Genomic DNA, 19,098 nt, shown 5'->3' with positions numbered 1-19,098 from the left:
TATTAGGGATGCACCGATATGAAAGTTTTGGCTGATAACGATAACCGATCATTTTTTATTCTTTTGATTATTCTCATTATAATTTAATGTAGCCTATATGAACGACTTGCACTGCACATGTTGCACTTAACTGTATTTTAATTTTTGAAGAAATTACAATCATATTTCAAGCAATTCAAAACCATAATTGTAAACAGTGTGCATTTAAAATGTATCAACAGAAGGAAAAAAATTCTAAATTTTCTTATCGGGTGATAATGATAACATATATTGAAGAAACATATATTGGCCAATACCTAGTGGCCGATATTTATCATGCCACCCACATTCATATATATATTCATATATAGACATATATCCATATATATATATTCATATATATATATATATATATATATATATATATATATATATATATATATATATATATATGAATATATATATGTCATACACCAATTTCTTTTAATATTTTAGGAGGAAACAGTCGTAATTAGTTAAAAATCAATATAGTTTTATTTCATAATAAGTATTGAAAGAGAGATCATAAGAGTTTAAAACCTATTATAATTACTGTCTAAATATCTTTATTTAATAAAACAGGCTGTTGTTGAAAACAAGAACTTCTTAAGTGACTTGCCTGATTAAATAAAGGTTAATAACAGTAATAAAAACATAAAAGGCATTTGAAAATAAATTGATTTGTTGTTTCCAAATCGGTTCTTGGTACTTGGTAGGCTACCAGTGTTTATTATGTTCTTTAATCCACCTACTAGAAATATTATATATATATATATATATATATATATATATATATATATATATATATTTTTTTTTTTTTTTTTTTTTATCTCCTGCCGCACATGAGAGCATAAGTTTGGCTACAAAAAGAAGTTTTTCAACAGGAAATTCGGTTTATTTGCACTCTTGAAGCCATCGGAGCGTCACTACGGAAAGTGGGCGTGGCTTAAAAAGTTTGCGAAGCCCGAAAGTGAATGAGTGACAGTTCATCCATCCTCCGCTTTACCAGAACGCATGGGGCATCAGCTAGGATCCGCGCGGAATTACCAGATGTAAACTTTTACAGAGTAACAATGAATTTAAAATACATATTCCAACCCACACATGGACTCTCTGTTTGTTTCATTTCATTACTATTTTTAAAAATCAGACCTTTTTTTGTGCGCCATGCACGGTGAATGCGCCCAAATGCCGCCGCTTATACTTGAACTACTTTAATATGTGACCAAAAGTGGATTAAGGATTTATAAGATGATCTTGAGGAGGCTGTTACATGCACTGCCTGTCTTCGCTCTGACTTTGTTCATCCTGGTTTTGCTGGATTTGCAGCTGCGCACCCGGAGTGACCAAAACCCCACTGCGCCCTTTGCACGCGAAAGAACAGCATCTCTACCAAGGACCGTGGCTGTAAACCAACACAGAGATGTTGGAAATCAGAAACAGAAACGCCAGAAATGGAGGGAGATAAAGCCACAACAATCTTTAAAACTCACTGACATCTTCATTGCAGTGAAAACCACCGGACGGTTCCACAAGATCCGCCTCGCTCTTCTTCTGGAGACCTGGATCTCCAGGACTAAAGACCATGTGAGTGCTCCTTGATCTATTATATAGCCTACTAAAAAAATAAATGGGATTTAATATAAGAAACTCCTTACTAATCAACCAGTCAATGTTTCTGATAGTTCATTGATCATTTTATTAGTCTAAATCATGATTTGTGATACAAACTCATACTAAAACTGCTGCTGTTGATGTCACAGGACGTCTGGCAGACATGTGCACATCCTGTGGCATCAGATAGAGGTTGTGTGCAAACGTCCTGGTGAAAAGCACAGGTGCAAAACCTCACTGGCATGGTGCCAAAATATGAGTGTCTCACAAGTGGCACCCAACCCACATGCTTTTTTTTTCTATTTGATTGCTAAACAGAGTGATTGAAGTCATTTTTCACAAGCACGAATGAGCTGATTTTATTAACGTTGGCACCATGCCGCAAAGATTGGCCCACACATTGGTGCATCTATATTAAAACAGAGTGATCTGAGCCATTTCCTGTTTCGTCCGCCCTATACTCGTTTATAGACTGAGCACTTCCTCTCTGTGTTCTCTAATTCAGCAGTAGCCTTGTCACGAGAGATGGACTTTTAGGTCCTCTTTTTTTTTGTCACAAGAAGCAGAACTCACAGCGGTGACCTTTGAAAGAGAAACTAATGAAGACAGCTGACTGAAAGACCATTTAAATGGGGCCAAGTTCATTGCGTTCCAGTGATAGTCTTATAATGCAAAGCATTTGGCGTGGCAGTGAATTAAAGCCTGTTTAAGATATATTTTTAGAGGTTTACTGATGGATTCTGGGTAAAGGCTTGTAGATACTGAAACCATCTCTGATTTGACAGATCTAAACGACCAGACCAAGTCTGCGGTTACAACACAGCAGCTCTATGAATCTTGACGTCACGGTCGCATTTCACCACAAAATCCAAAGAAAAAAGTACAAAATTATGTTTAGGAAATTTTAAACAGTGACAATTTTTTTTTTAATAAATTGTATATAGGCCAGTAATATATAAATAATATTTTAAAATATCAATACTAATACTAAAATTAGAATACTAATATTAAATGATAATATAACTTTTATATTCTATTAAATATAGTATTTAAATATATGTTTTTTTAATACTAATAACAACAATAATAATTTGTATTGTTGTATTATTAATCACACAATCATAAAATCAGCAGCAGCAACAACAATAATAATAATACAATTAATAATTGTAATTATGTGACTAATAATACAACTTTTATATTAAATTAAATATATAATTGACTTATCATTAATACTTTAAAATAAGAATACAACTTTTACATTCTATTAAATATTTACCTATTTTATAATAATGAAAATGATTGTTTTTTGTGGCATTATTAATCATATAACAATAATAACAACAACAACAACAACAACAACAATAATATTACAAATTATTATTTGATTAATAATACAACTTTTATATTCAAATAAATATAAGATTTACTTAATTTTAAATAATAAGTATTATTTTATAATAATACAATTAAAAATGATTATTAATATTATTAATATGTGATTAATAATGTCACAATTAAAATAATGTAATGGTCTGAAAAATGGTTTCAGATTATTTAAGCAAAAAAATAATAAATAAATAATATATATATATATATATATATATATATATATATATATATATATATATATATATATATATATATATATATATATATATATATATATATATATATATATATACTTACTAAATAAATAATAAATAAATATTACCCAAATATGATTTCAAAATTGACCGGTTTTGTGAGATTTTCCCACTATTTGTCAACAACCTCATCTTTTTTTTAAAGTTATATTATTAAAATCATGCTCATGTTAAATTCCAATTAATGCTTTGAGATATACTGGTTTGATATACTGGCTGGTATATAATATGAATTTTCACCCAGCTTTGCTGTTCCTTGGACTTGCTTGACACTTAAATTCATGTTGCATGAGACAAAATGTTTATGAGAGAAGCCCTGGTTCCTTATATTATTTCTGTGAAAGTCAGACATAATTATTGGTCATTATTGGTACTTGGCAAAAAGCAAAATTTGACACAGATTTATTTAAAAGTCTTAAACGTCCCCTTTACTGGACATCCATTTAAACCGTAAATGATTAGACTTGACTGTGGCCTGCTGTAACATGACATTAAGAAGCAGAACAAAGTAGGACTGACGTACTAACACATGCATTCACACATTCAAACTAGTGGTTTGGCAGGCGCTAACAAAATGAGCTCTACTTTAGGAAGAAGTTTGTGATTGGACTTGCCGAGCATTATCTCTAAGTGGCTTGTCAAAACGAATTCCCAACATGCAACTCAGTATGCAACACTTTCAAAGGAGCAGCCGTCACTCTAAATATAAGATGACACGTGCGAAACAGCGGCGCTGCTGATCTAAATACTTGTACGATCAAAGAGAAAGTGAGCGAAATGCTAGGGGCTGAAATTACTCTTGTATGGCATACTAATTCGTTTGTGTTTGTGTGGAAGAAATGACTCTCAAACGTTCAGTAGTCTATGAGTCTGAAACTGTAGGGGTTTGAGGTTTTTTTACCCTCAAACGCAACGATTTCAAAAAATTCCCTGCTTCTGCTTTATTGGTCCTGTTTTGAATATGAAAAAATGGTGCCTGAGGAGGAAGTGTGTGTTCATCTCAAGTTTGAAGTTTCAGCTTTTCCATTCCCTCTGGGGGCGTTTACACGACAATGATGTACTAAAAACGGAAACTTTTTTCCTTCGCGTTTTTCGCCTATAGGCGACAACGTTGTCAAAATGACCCCCCTTCACACGGATCCGCGAAAACGACTAAAAGCGCTGCATTATTCATGCCAGGCCAGTAGTTGGCGATGCCACTTTGTACGGAAAAACTATGCGCATATAGCCTGAACACATACAGTAATACTCATGTGCATGACGTCACCGTTTTCTCAAATTCGCGTTTTTGTGGTTTACACACAGATGATAGCAGTTCAATTTTCAAATATTTGCACTTTTGAAACTCATTTTCAAAAGTTTACATTTAAAGGCCCCCAAAACTACGTTGTCGTATGACAATGGATAACTTTTTATACGTTTTGGCCGTTCATTTACACAACGGGGTCTGAAAATGCACTTTTGAACTTTTGAAAATGGGATTCAAAGTGAAAGTTATTGAAAACGGTACCGTTATTGTCCATAGACAGTAAAAGAAATGGACACAGCGACCCCATTGGATTCAACGGAGAAAAGTGAAGTCAATTAGAAGCTCTCACTTCCTTATGGCTGAGCGTACTGCGCAGACTCAAACTGAGCTTGACGACGTAGATGTGACGTGAGCTGTCTTCTAGTAGCTGTGCCAAGAGAAATCTGAATCATTCCCTTCCGAAACTTGCAGAGACGGAGAGTGTGAGTAGGAGGTGTCCGTGAGCTAGGAGCAGGAGAAACTTTTGCTAAGTATTCTGATTAATTATTTTGTCATTTTGCCTCCACGTCCCCCCGATTGCCCGCGAGCTTCTCCTCCTGTCCATACGGTAATCTCTCTACTGTGCGACAGAGAGTCGCGTGGTTATGACGCAATCGTTAGCCTATTTTTACAAAAACGGCTTCTACGGGGCCATAACGTAAGATACAAGGTAATGGAGCCTTTTATACATTTTCGTGTTTCTTTAGAAATAAATAATGGACAAATGGAGTCTTTAAACGCCTCAGATGTAAAGTTATTCGCTGTCAAAGTGACGCCAAAATGAATGGGAGTCAATGGAATGCTAACAGCAGGTGAGGGCCTGCTAATCAATGGCGGCGCCCGGGGAAGCTTCAATGTTTTATGAAACATTGGCCCCCTGTTATTGCCTTGCGAACAGTGATGTCATGTGCATGCGTATTACATGTTCAGTAGGTGCGTAATGTTTTTTTTTTTTACAAAGTGACATCGCCAACTACTGGCCTGGCATGAATAATACAGCGTTTTTAGTTATTTTGTGAACGAGATCGTTTTGACAACTTTGTCGTCAGTATGTGAAAATCGCTTCCGTTTTCAGTGCACCGTTTTCGTGTAAACTTACCCTCTACGAGGAGACAATGACTTATCTTAAATATAAATTTTATGAAAAATCTTAACATTTGAACGTAACATAAGAATGTTAACATTAAAGCAGCACTCAGTAGCTTCGGGATTTCTTCGCTGTATTCTCGCTTTTTGCTCGCAGGTTTCTCTCTAGAGCTCCCCCCACAGCTTCGGAATAGATATTTGACAACACTGTTGTAAAAACTCGTTGGCGATTCTCAGACACCAGAGGCTAGTAGATCAACGATATCAAAGCAGATGGGACATTCTTTAAAACGTCTTCTTCATTCGGGTTCGAACAGCGTGAGGGAGCGCAATAATGACAGCATTTTAGCAGATTTCTTTTGGCCGTAAAGCAATTGTTTACATCGCGAGACCTGATATCACGCGAGACTTCCTGACGCGGCGGCCGGCGGCCCGCCGGCTCAAAGTTGCAAGTGCGTATTTTCCGCTCACGGGCACCAGGGGGGTGCGAAACGACCACCATTCAACCCGAAATAAGTAATATAACCATTCCAATGACTCCGAAGCTGTTCAGTTAAGGTAAAAAAGTTACTTAGATCACCTTTAAGTTAAAAACGTTATTTCTGAATGTTTTCTGAACACTCTTTTAAATGTGTTATGCGAACGTTAAAGGAACGTTCCATTTGATCATTTTGCAAACATAATGGAAACGTTACTTTTGAAGTTGAAACATTTCAAAAACGTTACGCAAACATCCAACCAAACGTTTCAGGTAAAAAACGTTCCATGAACGATGTATACAATGTTTTTGAGAACATATTTAAAGACCTTACTAATGTTCCTGGAAGAACGTTTGTTCATAACTTTGAGAGAACCTTGCCACAACGTCAGCTAAAGTTCTGAGAACATTCCCTGTTAGCTGGGCTTTTTCCAGGCGACTGAGTTCTGTCCCAAAGTTTGATGCTTACGATTTGGGCTTTGTTCAATTACGTTTTTGAGTTCCAATAGAGGGTTTGCACAGGATGTTGTTTGTGTGTGTGCGTATGTTTGTGTGCCCCTTGCCTCCGTGCCAATAAGAGGAAGCGACAGCCGCAGACTACGTTTCGAAACAATGACAAAACGGAAGTCTATCTGACAGAGGAAGTCTTAAGCTGAGGAAACAGGAACGAAGTGTAAAACAACAACTCTGGCACTTTTAACAAATGCCAGGAAATTAAAAAAAAAAGTAAAAAACGCCGGACATCCAACACATCCGAGCAAAGGCGTTTTTTTTTCAAAGGCCCCGCCCACCGCCCAACACATTGTTAGATTTTGTTATTGAGCACTTTTACAGACTAATATGTTTTTTTCCCCCTGTTTGTTTCAGTATATATATATGAGGCTTTGATATTATAAGCAAAAATGTTTTGGATGCAACCGGCTTCCTATGAGTGCATCCGTTTTTATCGTCCATCACATTATGAGGCCTGTCTTTCCTAAATTTGCAGGTGGAGCTCACTGAAGAGCCATATGACATCCAGTCTGTGGATCTAATGGGTGGAGGGATAGAGTTATGGTGTGCTTGGACCTTCTAGCTCCACCCATTACATCCAAAGCTGGGCTCCATCTGTGCCTATTTCTTTCCATCTCAAGTTGGGAAGACAAAATGAATGCGCCTCCTCCACCGGTTTCACTTCATTATGCCACTAATGGGCAGTTGTGCTGCCGTTTCACTCTTTGTGTATCTCCAGACGGTGCTTTATGAGCCGCTGTCATCAACCGTCTGATATGAGAGCTAAAGATCCACCCTTATGATTTATGAAGGAGCTCGGGGTGTGAGTGGGCCGTTTCCACTCTCTCTGGCCCATTGGCTTTGATGGTTGCGGCATTGATCTGCGCGTTCGATTATTCTGCCTGTACTCAAGGACCATGGAGGGAGAGGCATGTAGACTTACGATCTGAGCTGTCTGGAGCGCCTAGACGTCGTAATGAAGCTAAACTTCCAGAGTGACATCTGCACTGCATCATCATGGGATAGATTGTGTGTGTGTGAGTAAAAACGGAAGCGTAGAGGTATATATGGCCACAGATAGGATGTGTCTTGGTCTAGCAGGAAATGGCTCCCAAATCTGCTCCTCTCACTTGGTTGAGAGACTTCTTTTTTTTTTTTTTTTTTTTTTTTTTATCATTTCGGCTCTGTGGTTACAAATGACACTGGAAAGGTTCAATACTAATATTATATATTAGTGCTGTCACATCGATTAATTGGATGTAACAAAAGTTTGTAAATATATATCTACTATGTATGACGACTCTTTGACAGATTGCTTTTGTTCCTTTTCTGTAATGGATAAAACGTCTGCTAAATGCATAAATACAAATATCTACATATTAAAAGTCATGTTTTGAATATGTGTAATAATAATAATAATTTGAAGAATTATTATATTATTAGATTTCTAATAATATAGTAATACATTTTAATGTATAATATAAAATATATTTATTTTTTGATTAATAATTAAACAAATAAAAGGTTAAATAAATTAAATGAATTAGTTCTACATTTTGTAAGATTCTTTAAAATGTTGGCTGCACATTTTTTTGGTAACATTTAGTGAACAACTGACACTCTGAACACAATTAAGAGAAAATGAGGAAAAAACGATGTCCAAAGAATATTAGTCTGTAAAAATAATAATATATTATATATATTTTATATAAAAAGATAAAAGCAATATTTAATAAAATATATAATTTAAGAATTAAGAATAATAAAAATTTAAGAATGTAACATTTTGTTGTTTTCCACCCCTCTTGCACACAAAATGTTCCACATCAGTAATATTTTTTTGTGTGTGAAAGAAATTAATATTTTTATTCAGGAAGGATGCATTTAATTTAGCAACAGTTACAGTTACCTATATCCCACATATTAATCAATCATGTATTGAATATTTATAATATTATTCGGTTTTGGATAATATAAAAATGTATTTTTTATATTATCCAAAACCGAATATTATAATTTATTTTATTTTATTATTCAGAATTGGAATTATTTGTTGTTGTGTAAGTGAAGATGATGTCCAAAAAATAAATAAATAATAATCAACCCAAAAATCTAATTTAAAAGCTATTGTAGTGAAAACTGCAATATGAAATGTATAATATAAAAAATATTTAATAAAATATATAATTAATAGTTAAATAAATAAAAATTAAGAATAAATAATAATGAATTAAAAATAATACAAATTTTATATTTATTTTAGTGCTACATTATGTAACATTCCTTACAATTTTTCTGTTTATTTAATGTTCATCAAACTATCAAAAACAACGGATCAACTGTACCTCATTTTTCTGAATTATTTAGTGCTTTTTTTTTTTTTTTTGATAATGTTTCTCAATAGTTTTTGTGCCAACCCAACTATCTCAGCTGTAGTTTTTAGACACTCTCACACAAACACACAAACGCTTCGCAACATTGTCGTCCCACCTTGAGAAAACACTGGTAATAACAAACCAAAATTCTCTGTAAAGAAAAAAACCGGGAACACAGATGCTCTGAGGCCTCCTGGTGCACCAGCTGTTATCTCGCAGTGGTGCATGATGGGAGTTTGGGTGTTACTTGTCCTCAAAAGACCACCAGGCTCTCACAATTAATATGGTTTCCCTCATGAATTTGTGTTTATTCTTTACTTTTACAGGCGTACATCTTCACAGACAGTCCAGATGAAGACATTTCCTCTGAAGGTAGATCATCTTTCTTCTGCAGGATTGGTGTGAACTTCTAAATCTTTGCTCTTCACTCGTTGTGTGTTTCTGTGCTCACAGGATTTAATGTTGTCGTCACTGACTGCTCGCCGGAGCACAGTCATCAAGCTTTATCCTGCAAGATGGCTGCCGAGTATCACCACTTTATGGCCTCTGACAAAAAGTGAGTTAGATGATAACGTAATATATCCATCCATGCATCCATCCATCCATCCATCCATCCATCCATAGGAGAGTTAAACAACGTGCTAAGACAATGTGTACAGTACAACTTTTAAAGCACTTGTGATTTGCCATAGGTGGTTTTGTCATGTTGATGATGATAATTACCTGAACCCTGGAGCCCTTCTTTCTCTCCTGACGGCCTTCCCAGGAGAAAGCGATATCTATGTGGGCAAGCCAAGCCTGGATCGACCAATGAGAGCACAGGAGCTGCTGGAAGGGAATAAGACGGTCAGTATCCCATTGTTATTTTTTTTTAAACTGAATTCACTGTTTTGAACAATTATCGATAATAAACTTTTTTTTTATTTTTCATTGATCTGCCTTTACCAAAATGTATTTTTTTTCCCCTTCAGGGATCAATCAGTGATTAGAGCTTTAGTGATTATTTATCTGGACAATTCTGTCGGCTCTTTACTGTATAGCTGGAAAAAAATACTGTCAGGGGAGTTGATCCAATCATGTACAATGTTTAACGCCAATCATTTTGAGTGTGTGTGTGTGTGTGTGTGTGTGTGTGTGTGTGAATGTGTGTGGTCCTGGTAAACCCTACATTATGGGGACAAAATGTCCCCACAAAAATGACAATATCCGAACTCCTTGTCCTTGTAGGGACCTATTTTTATCCCCATGAGGAAAATAGCTAATAAATCATACTAAATTATGTTTTATGAAAATGGAAAAATGCAGAAAGGGACAGGGTTAGAGGATAGAATATACAGTTTGTAGAGTATAAAATTCAATAAGTCTATGGAATGTCCTCATAAATCATGAAAACCCATTGTGTATGTGTGTGTGTGTGTGTGAGGTCTACAGGAACAGACAAGCCATTCAGTTCAGATTTCATAATCCTCTCTCTCTCTCTCTCTCTCTCTCTCTCTCTCTCTCTCTCTCTCTCTCTCTCTCTCTCTCTCTCTCTCTCTCTCTCTCTCTCTCTCTCTCTCTAATAACCATAACTACATATTGGTTATACCCATATAACACCACATGCATTTTATACATTTATACAAATTTAATTGTGTTGTTACTGTCTACAAATCCACTGTGCCTGCTTCCTTTGCTTTGTTCCTCAACTTCTTTCTCTATATAACACCCAGTCGGACAGTCAAAGCTCCATTGAATCTAAACTGCTCTTTCGTTCTGGTCAAAAACCTGGGCCGTCCCATCTGCCTCTCTGTGTGTCCCCTGTGTTGTTTATGTCCACATTTATACGTCTGGCTGGACAGGCCACAACTCCCTACAGGGGAGGAATACGGTCGAAAGGATGAAAAGACAGAAAAGGACTGGAGAGAACCTTGAGGGTAACGGCCACACGGAGGATTGAGTGGAGAGATAAACGGATGGGGGGATGAGTAGATGGATACAGGCAGATTTATGCCCCTGTTGCTTATGATGCTCTACAGAACCCCATGTAAAAACAAACCGGCTAACGTTATCTGGAAAGCCAAGAAATGAAGAGCAGATATGCATTGAGAGCTTACAGAGAAAGTCATGGTTTGAAGAGCTGATACATTGCAATTTTTGTTGCTTTATAAGGGATTTGGTCTAATTAATTGGTGAACCATGTGAATTAATGTAAAGATTTTAGATTGCTTCTTGGCGGTATAGCAAATAGGATTTTGTAATAAAAAAACTTGAATGAAAAGAAGGGGAAAATTAAAATGGAAATTTAAAATAAATGCATTTATGCAACAGTTGTTTTCGTGTTGGCTGGGCGGCACTTTCAGATGTTCGTATCAATCCTCATGTCTGTGTTTGTGCTCAGTTTGTGTTGGCCTATTAGTGGTGGGAATTTGACTCTTTCTGTATTTTACATATTTACACCAGTAGGTGGGGGCAAATAACTGTCTTTATGAGTGAGTCAATGAATCATTTACTCAAGCGATTCATTTAAAAACACAGACTCATTCAGGTATTATTTAAACAGTTCTCTTCATGAGTGAGTCATTGAATCATTAACTCAAGCAATTCATTCCTTCAAAATGGCATACTCTCTTTAGTAGGTACTTATTTTGAATAGCCTAAGTAATTACTTCACGACCGCTAAAAAAGTGTGTTCTATATAGTATGAATGTGTGTAGTATGAATGTAATCTGGACGTAGTACATTCGCCATTTTGTCATTATCATGTGACCTACCAGCATCAGTTGTGTCGCTTCACTGTCATTTATAAATCCTCTCCTGTGGCCTCATGGGATAGTAAAGTGTCCATTGTATGCACACTTCAGAATAGAAGTAGGTCACCCGAGTACTTTTTGCCTACTCTTTTATGAGTACTGTGAATTCAGACATTCTTCTTTTGTCACATACTATTTTACGCCTGTCTATAGTAGGGAAGTATGCAATTGTGGATGAAGCCACTGTGTTTATGAGTGATTTACTCAATGAATCGTTCATGAAACAGATTTGTTAAAAAAACTAAATCATTCAGAATCTAAACAAGTGATCATCTTTATGAGCAATATTTCACTCAATATAGGCTAATATATTAATATTTTAAATATATTGATGTACAAGTGATGAACATTTCTGCACACTTGCACAGGATTTTGTAAGGAAACTGAGATTCATTTGCAAGTTGCTTTAATAACTGCTCTTGTTCATCTCTTCCATCTCTTGTTGCTTAAATGCCTGCTTTAGGTGAGGCTTTAACTCACGAGTCTCCACATGTACTGCTGTGCTATCGCACAGTGACCGTTTGCATCACTAGAGCTTCAGAACGACCATAAATCACCCTGCTCATCAATATTTCAGGGCTTGATTCTTAAATTGTAATGAACTGTGTTATTAATTCTTCATATAAATTATGTATTTGCAACCAACTGCATGAGGGTAATGTTGAAACTGACTGGTTGACTTTTTCCTCTGTTCCGTTTCAGAGGGACGTCCGCTTCTGGTTTGCCACAGGAGGGGCTGGTTTCTGTCTGAGCAGGAAGCTGGCAGAGAAGATGGCACCCTGGGCAAGGTGAGGCGCTGATTCAGCACGTGGGTGTTTGGCTTTGATTATGAAACCATTTCATTCACATTTTAGTGCCTGTACCTTCCTATAAGAAATAATTGTAAAAATCTCACCAATCCTACTCTTATGAACTGTATAGTGTATATATTATGCTTTGTCTTTATTTGCAGTGGTCCCAGGTTCGAGCAGACCTCCGCAGTAATCATGTTACCTGATGACTGTACGGTGGGCTTCATAGTTGAGAGGCGACTGGGCATCTCAATGGTCCATAGCAACATGTTTCACTCTCATCTGGAAAACCTACTTCTAATTTCCCCTAGTGATATCCCCAAACAAGTGAGATGACTGTAATTTTCACCTGATTTTTTTTAATGGTGGCTATTAGTATTGCTTATATTGAGGTATTAAAGTAGTGTTATTGTATTGTTACAGAAATGAATGATGGTTCATTCATTTCAGTTGAGAAGAAAGGATTCCAAGCGATCAAAATTAGGATTTTCTAAGTATCATTTGACTTAATAAGCTAGGCTAGTAAGATAACACCTAGCATCCACCTAGGATACCCTAGCAACTACTTAGAATACCCTAGCAACCACTGCACTAGAATGCTCTAGAAACAATCTACTACAACCACCTAGCAAATGACTAACAGTCACTCATGCAACTTTATAACAACTTTCATAACTTTAGCACAGACAAAAAGTAATCATATTTTCTTTAAAAAATGCTATATATATATATATATATATATATATATATATATATATATATATATATATATATATATATATATAACCGGATGCTAAACTTTTACCTCAAAGATCTGATTGCTAATTTTTCCTCAAAGATCTGGATGCTAAAGATAAAAAAATCTGGATTCATCTGGATATCAAAGAACTAAATGCTAATATTTTAGCTCAAAGAACTGAATCCTGATATTTTAGTTCAAATAACTGGATTCTAATATTTTACCTCAAAGATCTGGATGCTAATTTTACAGCTGGATGCTAATATTTCACCTCTGGATGCTAATTTTACAACTGGATGCTAATATTTCACCTCTGGATGCTAATTTTATATCAAATAACCCAATGCTAATATTTTAGCTCAAAGAACTGAATGCTAATTTTACAACTGGATGCTAATATTTTATCTTAAAGATCTGAATGCTAATTTTACAACTGGATGCTAATATTTTAGCTCAAAGAACTGAATGCTAATTTTACAACTGGAATGGATGCTAATATTTTACCTTAAAGATCTGAATGCTAATTTTACAACTGGATGCTAATATTTTACCTCAAAGATCGGGATGCTAATTTTACAACTGGATGCTAATATTTCACCTCTGGATGCTAATTTTACAACTGGATGCTAATATTTTACCTCAAAGATCTGGATGCTAATTTTACAACTGGATGCTAATATTTCACCTCTGGATGCTAATTTTACGTCAAAGAACTGAATGCTGATATTTTACCTCAAAGAACTGGATGCTAATATTACAACTGGATGCTAATATTTCACCTCTGGATGCTAATTTTATATCAAAGAACCCAATGCTAATATTTTACCTCAAAGAACTGAATGCTAATTTTACAACTGGATGCTAATATTTTACCTCAAAGATCTGAATGCTAATTTTACAACTGGATGCTAATATTTTACCTCAAAGATCTGGATGCTAATTTTACAACTGGATGCTAATATTTTACCTCAAAGATCTGGATGCTAATTTTACAACTGGATGCTAATATTTTACCTCAAAGATCTGGATGCTAATTTTACAACTGGATGCTAATATTTCACCTCTGAATGCTAATTTTACAACTGGATGCTAATATTTTACCTTAAAGATCTGAATGCTAATTTTACAACTGGATGCTAATATTTTACCTCAAAGATCTGGATGCTAATTTTACAACTGGATGCTAATATTTCACCTCTGAATGCTAATTTTACAACTGGATGCTAATATTTTACCTCAAAGATCTGGATGCTAATTTTACAACTGGATGCTAATATTTCACCTCTGGATGCTAATTTTATGTCAAATAACTGAATGCTGATATTTTACCTCAAAGAACTGGATGCTAATATTACAACTGGATGCTAATATTATTTTATCTGCCAAAACAGATAACATATTTTTGGGCTGAAATGAAATGGTTAGTAAAAAAAAATCTTACTAGTCATGCAATTCTAACAACATATTTTCTGTTCTTCCTGTTTGTTTCTCTTCCTCTAACTCTGAAGGTGACTCTAAGCTATGGATGGTTTGAGAATAAAATGAATAGTGTTGAACTAAAAGGAGTTTTTACCAAAGACGAAGATCCGTCCAGGTTAGTCATGCACACACCTTAACACATACACCTACATGCAGACCCTGGGGATATAGATTTGCTATTATGACTAAAAGATAACGAATACTGGCACTAACTCCTATTTCATTCAACAGAAATGACCAGACAAAGTAATGTTAAAGTTAGATATAGCCAGTATGATATAAAAAGCATATTCCACTAAAGTTCCTGAAATCTAATTTCATGCTAATATTTGTATGTTTATCTGTATTCAGTGAGTTTGGTATCTTTCCACACATCTTTTTTTCATTAAACATCCAGGCATTTTCTGTTATCGCTATAAATCCGTTCTTACACACTTCGTGAGCAGACATCTCTTACGGGCAGTTTGAAAGCACTTCCTCGCACATATTAATCAGCTTAATCTGAATATATTTGTCTGTATGTATCACCAATCTCTTCACAGGCTAAAAGATTTGATGTTTTCCTCAAGAGATAACGGATACTTGTTTTTGAGACAAGTTTGATTCATGCAAAGATTTCGCAAACTTCAACTAATCCTTTGCTTTTATCATTTATTATTCTATGATGACATTTAAAAATGTGTCATAGACATTGTTAATGATGCATTTAAGATGTTTTTAGCTAATGTTGTTCTGTTTCAATCTGTTTTTCAGGTTCAGGACAGTTCACTGTCTTCTGTACCCTACGACAAGTTGGTGCCCTGTAGCCCTCAAAAACGCCTTGCCATGGAATCAACGTGGTTTCCAATGATACAATAATCATGTATAAAGTGAGAATTTTAATGCATGAAGTTTGTAAGGGCTGAGAAGCCAAAAGTGCATGGTGTTCAAATGAGGAAATGTTCAAACCTCAATGTTTAACTGAGCCATTATTGTTATTGAAATTGTAAATGGAAAGTGTAACTTCTGTCTACTTGCTGCACATTTTGGTTATGAATTTGTTTGTTCTTAAACCATGTACTATACATAGGCTAATCAAATTATTTCAAAACAGGGTAATCTTTTCTATGATCAGTTGTATTTATATATTTGCACTGTATACATTTTGATTACTGTAATATATTTGTACTGTATGACATACATGAAGCACTTAAGGTAAGTGGATATCCACTAAAATATGTTTTGAAATACATTTTACAGTGTTTGTTAAATAAAAATGATTTCCTTTATAAAGACAAATGTGTGTGTGTGTGTGTGTGTGTGTGTGTGTGTGTGTGTGTGTGTGTGTGTGTGTGTGTGTGTGTGTGTGGTGGTGTGTTTGGAGAAAGTGCTCTACATGAAACAACAGGTTGGCATAATCATGCACTGCCTCTTTAAGACAGACAGGGGGTACTGGCCCTTTAAGACAGGGCTTTGACAGACAGGGTGTACTGGCCCTTTAAGACAACCAGCCAATCAAATGAACCAAGCAATCAAGAGGCAGTCTGTGAGAACAAATCTCAAATTAAACGATCAGCTGCATAATTTGATTACAATTACTACTAATTTTGTAACACAATATTAATACATATAGGAAATTCAGTAGTTAATGTAAAAGTAGGTAGGTGGCATCTACACCATATTGAGGATAAACATGCTTTTGTCTTTGAATGAAAGTTCAAATTAACTTTCTCTCTCAAACTAAGTGTACCTGTAGGCTATACAGCATAGCCATTAACGGCCTACTTGTTTTACTACACAAATTTGGAAAATTTTCTTTCTGCCCCATAAGTCTTAATGTCAACCTGTGGACATTCAACCAGCCAGAGAAGAGGATCCGCAATCTCATTTTCTGCCGTCTGCTCACCGCCTGATCTGTGTGGCCATAAAAGCAGCTGAAGATAATAAAAGCTCTCACACACTCTTATTTGTACTGTGGTCGGACACAGGGAGGTCTATAATGGAACCGCAAGAAGTTCACGACATAACTTGAGTTGAGTATGAGTTTCTTTCTTCTGTTGAACACAAAAGATATTTTGAAGAATGTTGGTAACCAGACAGTCACTGATAGCCATTGGAAGTCAATGGGGTCCATCAACTGTCTGGTTACCAACATTCTTCAAAATATCTTCTTTTGTGTTCAACAGAAGAAAAACTCACAAGTTTGGAACAATTCGAGGGTGAGTACATGTACATTTACATTTTTGGGTGAACTATGCTTTAACAGCTAACGCAACTCCCACAAGTCTCAGAGTAAGACTGTTGAAAATGATGTTTACAACCCAAATAAACAGCAAGAAAATATAGCTTTTCAGAGACGGGCGTGTAAAGAAGACATCCACAAGCAGAGAATTGCTCACTCAGAGTGGATCCAACAGGGTTCAGGAGAGAAACCAGAGGTGACAGAGGAAGAGAGAACGAGGGCAGGGCCGGCGATTGCTATAGGCGAACTAGGCGGTTGCCTAGGGCGACAAATGTGTTGGGGGCGCGGACGCACTCTAGTGTCGCCCTTTCTACTTCCCATATTAATCATAAAATTAGAACGAAACGCGAAATAAAACATTTTTATTAAACATGATCAAAGGGCGCCCCCTCAACTACACGTTTAATTACTTGTCAACCTGATTATTAGATTGAATTTATGATTTTTGTCGACCATTTCTGGATTGGCGGGGGGCGGGAGGGTTGCGTTACGTTCCAGTCTATGGTTACGTTAGGGAAGTGCTCAGCTGCTGGCGCGTTGATCGAAAATGAAGCGGTCTAAACCTCTGGTGCACAGGGACGAAAACGGAGAAAGGAAGAAGATAAAAAATAAAGCTCAGTATAGAGTAAGTCTTCTCATCTTAGCTATTAAGGTTACCAATGAAAAAAATTTACTTAGTATTGTAGCCTACATCACCTAATATTGGACGTTTCATTGCTGTCACTAAGCTATAGTTTGCTAGCTATAGTTACTTTGAAGGTGAATAGAAATGGCAGAAACAACTGTTAATATTTTATTATTTGAGATAGAACTAAAAGAACTTAAATATTTAAATTTTGTAGTGGTACATACATGATCCATAATAGCACATTTGTTTGTAGAAGGTATAGTTAAACCAGTTTAATGGTCATAATTTGCTTAAATTAATCCAATTTGGTAAATATCCTTGAACATTCTTTGTAGAATGTGTGTAAACAATTTACAGTTGATTCTTCAAGTCATAATTTGCTTGTTGAAGTGTTGGAGTGACTATTAGAGCATTTTTGTTTGTTCATCAATGAACATTCTTTGTAGCATTTTTGTATGTGCAATTTATTAGAGTGTATCATTAAGTAATATTTTGCTTGTTGGAGTGAGGTGAAACTCGAAAAATTAGAATATTGCAAAAGTTCATTTATTTCAATTATTCAACTTATAAGGTGAAACTAATATATTATATAGACTCATTACATGCAAAGTGAGATATTTCAAGACTTTGTTATGGCTTACAGCTTATGACATATCAATTCATATCAATTCTAATTTTCTGTGATTTTGAATTTGGGGTTTTCATAAGCTGTAAGCCATAATCATCAAAATTATAACAAATAAAGGCTTGACACTTATCAATTTTCTTATTTCTTATTTTCTTATAAAGAGCGGGGGGGATGGGGGGATGGGGGGGGCGCAAAAACTCAATCTTGCCTAGGGCAACCAAAGGGCTAGAGCCGGCCCTGAACGAGGGTGATTGTGTAATTATACTTCACGGCTTCTCGCACACCGTGTCTGTCAGTTTCTTTTCAATAGTTACTCAGAATAAATGGCTTTCTGCTGACAGGCTTATGTGGGCATGCGGGTTGAATGGGTGCATCATTTTGATGTTCTGTGTGTTGGTCAAACGAACGCACGCACGGATCTTGATAACAGTCATTATGTGTGTTTGTGTAGACTACTTGTGTTCACAAGCCTGGAAGCTTGATCACTGAATACATTTTATAAATCTCACGAAAACTGTCAAAAGATGTCTCAAGTGTAAAAAACAAGTTATTTTGCATAAAGAGTATTTACACAAGGACCACCCATTAATGTAATTAATATAGCCTAGTATTCATGATATTATGAAGCACATATTTCCCTCAACTGTATATTATGAAATAATCAGTAACTGTTAATTCTTTATCTTTGAAAGCCAATAACCGATATATTGGCCGATAAATCTGAATCTGAATTTTTATTTAATTTTTGAGTGCCTGATTACAAAAACAAAAGTCTCACCATTAAAATCCATGTCCCAAGCACACTATTATAATGTTCTCATTA

General features: G+C 35.6%; 1 protein-coding gene across 1 annotated transcript; it reads left to right on the top strand.

Moving 5' to 3' along the window:
- The first annotated feature begins 990 nt into the window (after positions 1–990).
- mfng (MFNG O-fucosylpeptide 3-beta-N-acetylglucosaminyltransferase) lies at positions 991–16,067 on the top strand. Its single transcript, XM_081385627.1, has 8 exons — positions 991–1,605; positions 9,324–9,369; positions 9,451–9,553; positions 9,690–9,843; positions 12,492–12,577; positions 12,742–12,907; positions 14,828–14,913; positions 15,552–16,067. Exons 1-8 carry the CDS (start codon positions 1,270–1,272, stop codon positions 15,646–15,648), a joined length of 1,074 nt encoding a protein of 357 aa, XP_081241753.1. The 5' UTR covers positions 991–1,269; the 3' UTR covers positions 15,649–16,067.
- Positions 16,068–19,098: the final 3,031 nt, after the last annotated feature.

This window comes from Scardinius erythrophthalmus (assembly GCF_964197995.2).
Source record: "Scardinius erythrophthalmus genome assembly, chromosome: 14".
Taxonomy (NCBI): Eukaryota; Metazoa; Chordata; class Actinopteri; order Cypriniformes; family Leuciscidae; genus Scardinius; species Scardinius erythrophthalmus.
The sequence above is the reverse complement of the archived record's forward strand: the minus strand, read 5'-3'. Positions and strand labels throughout refer to the sequence as shown.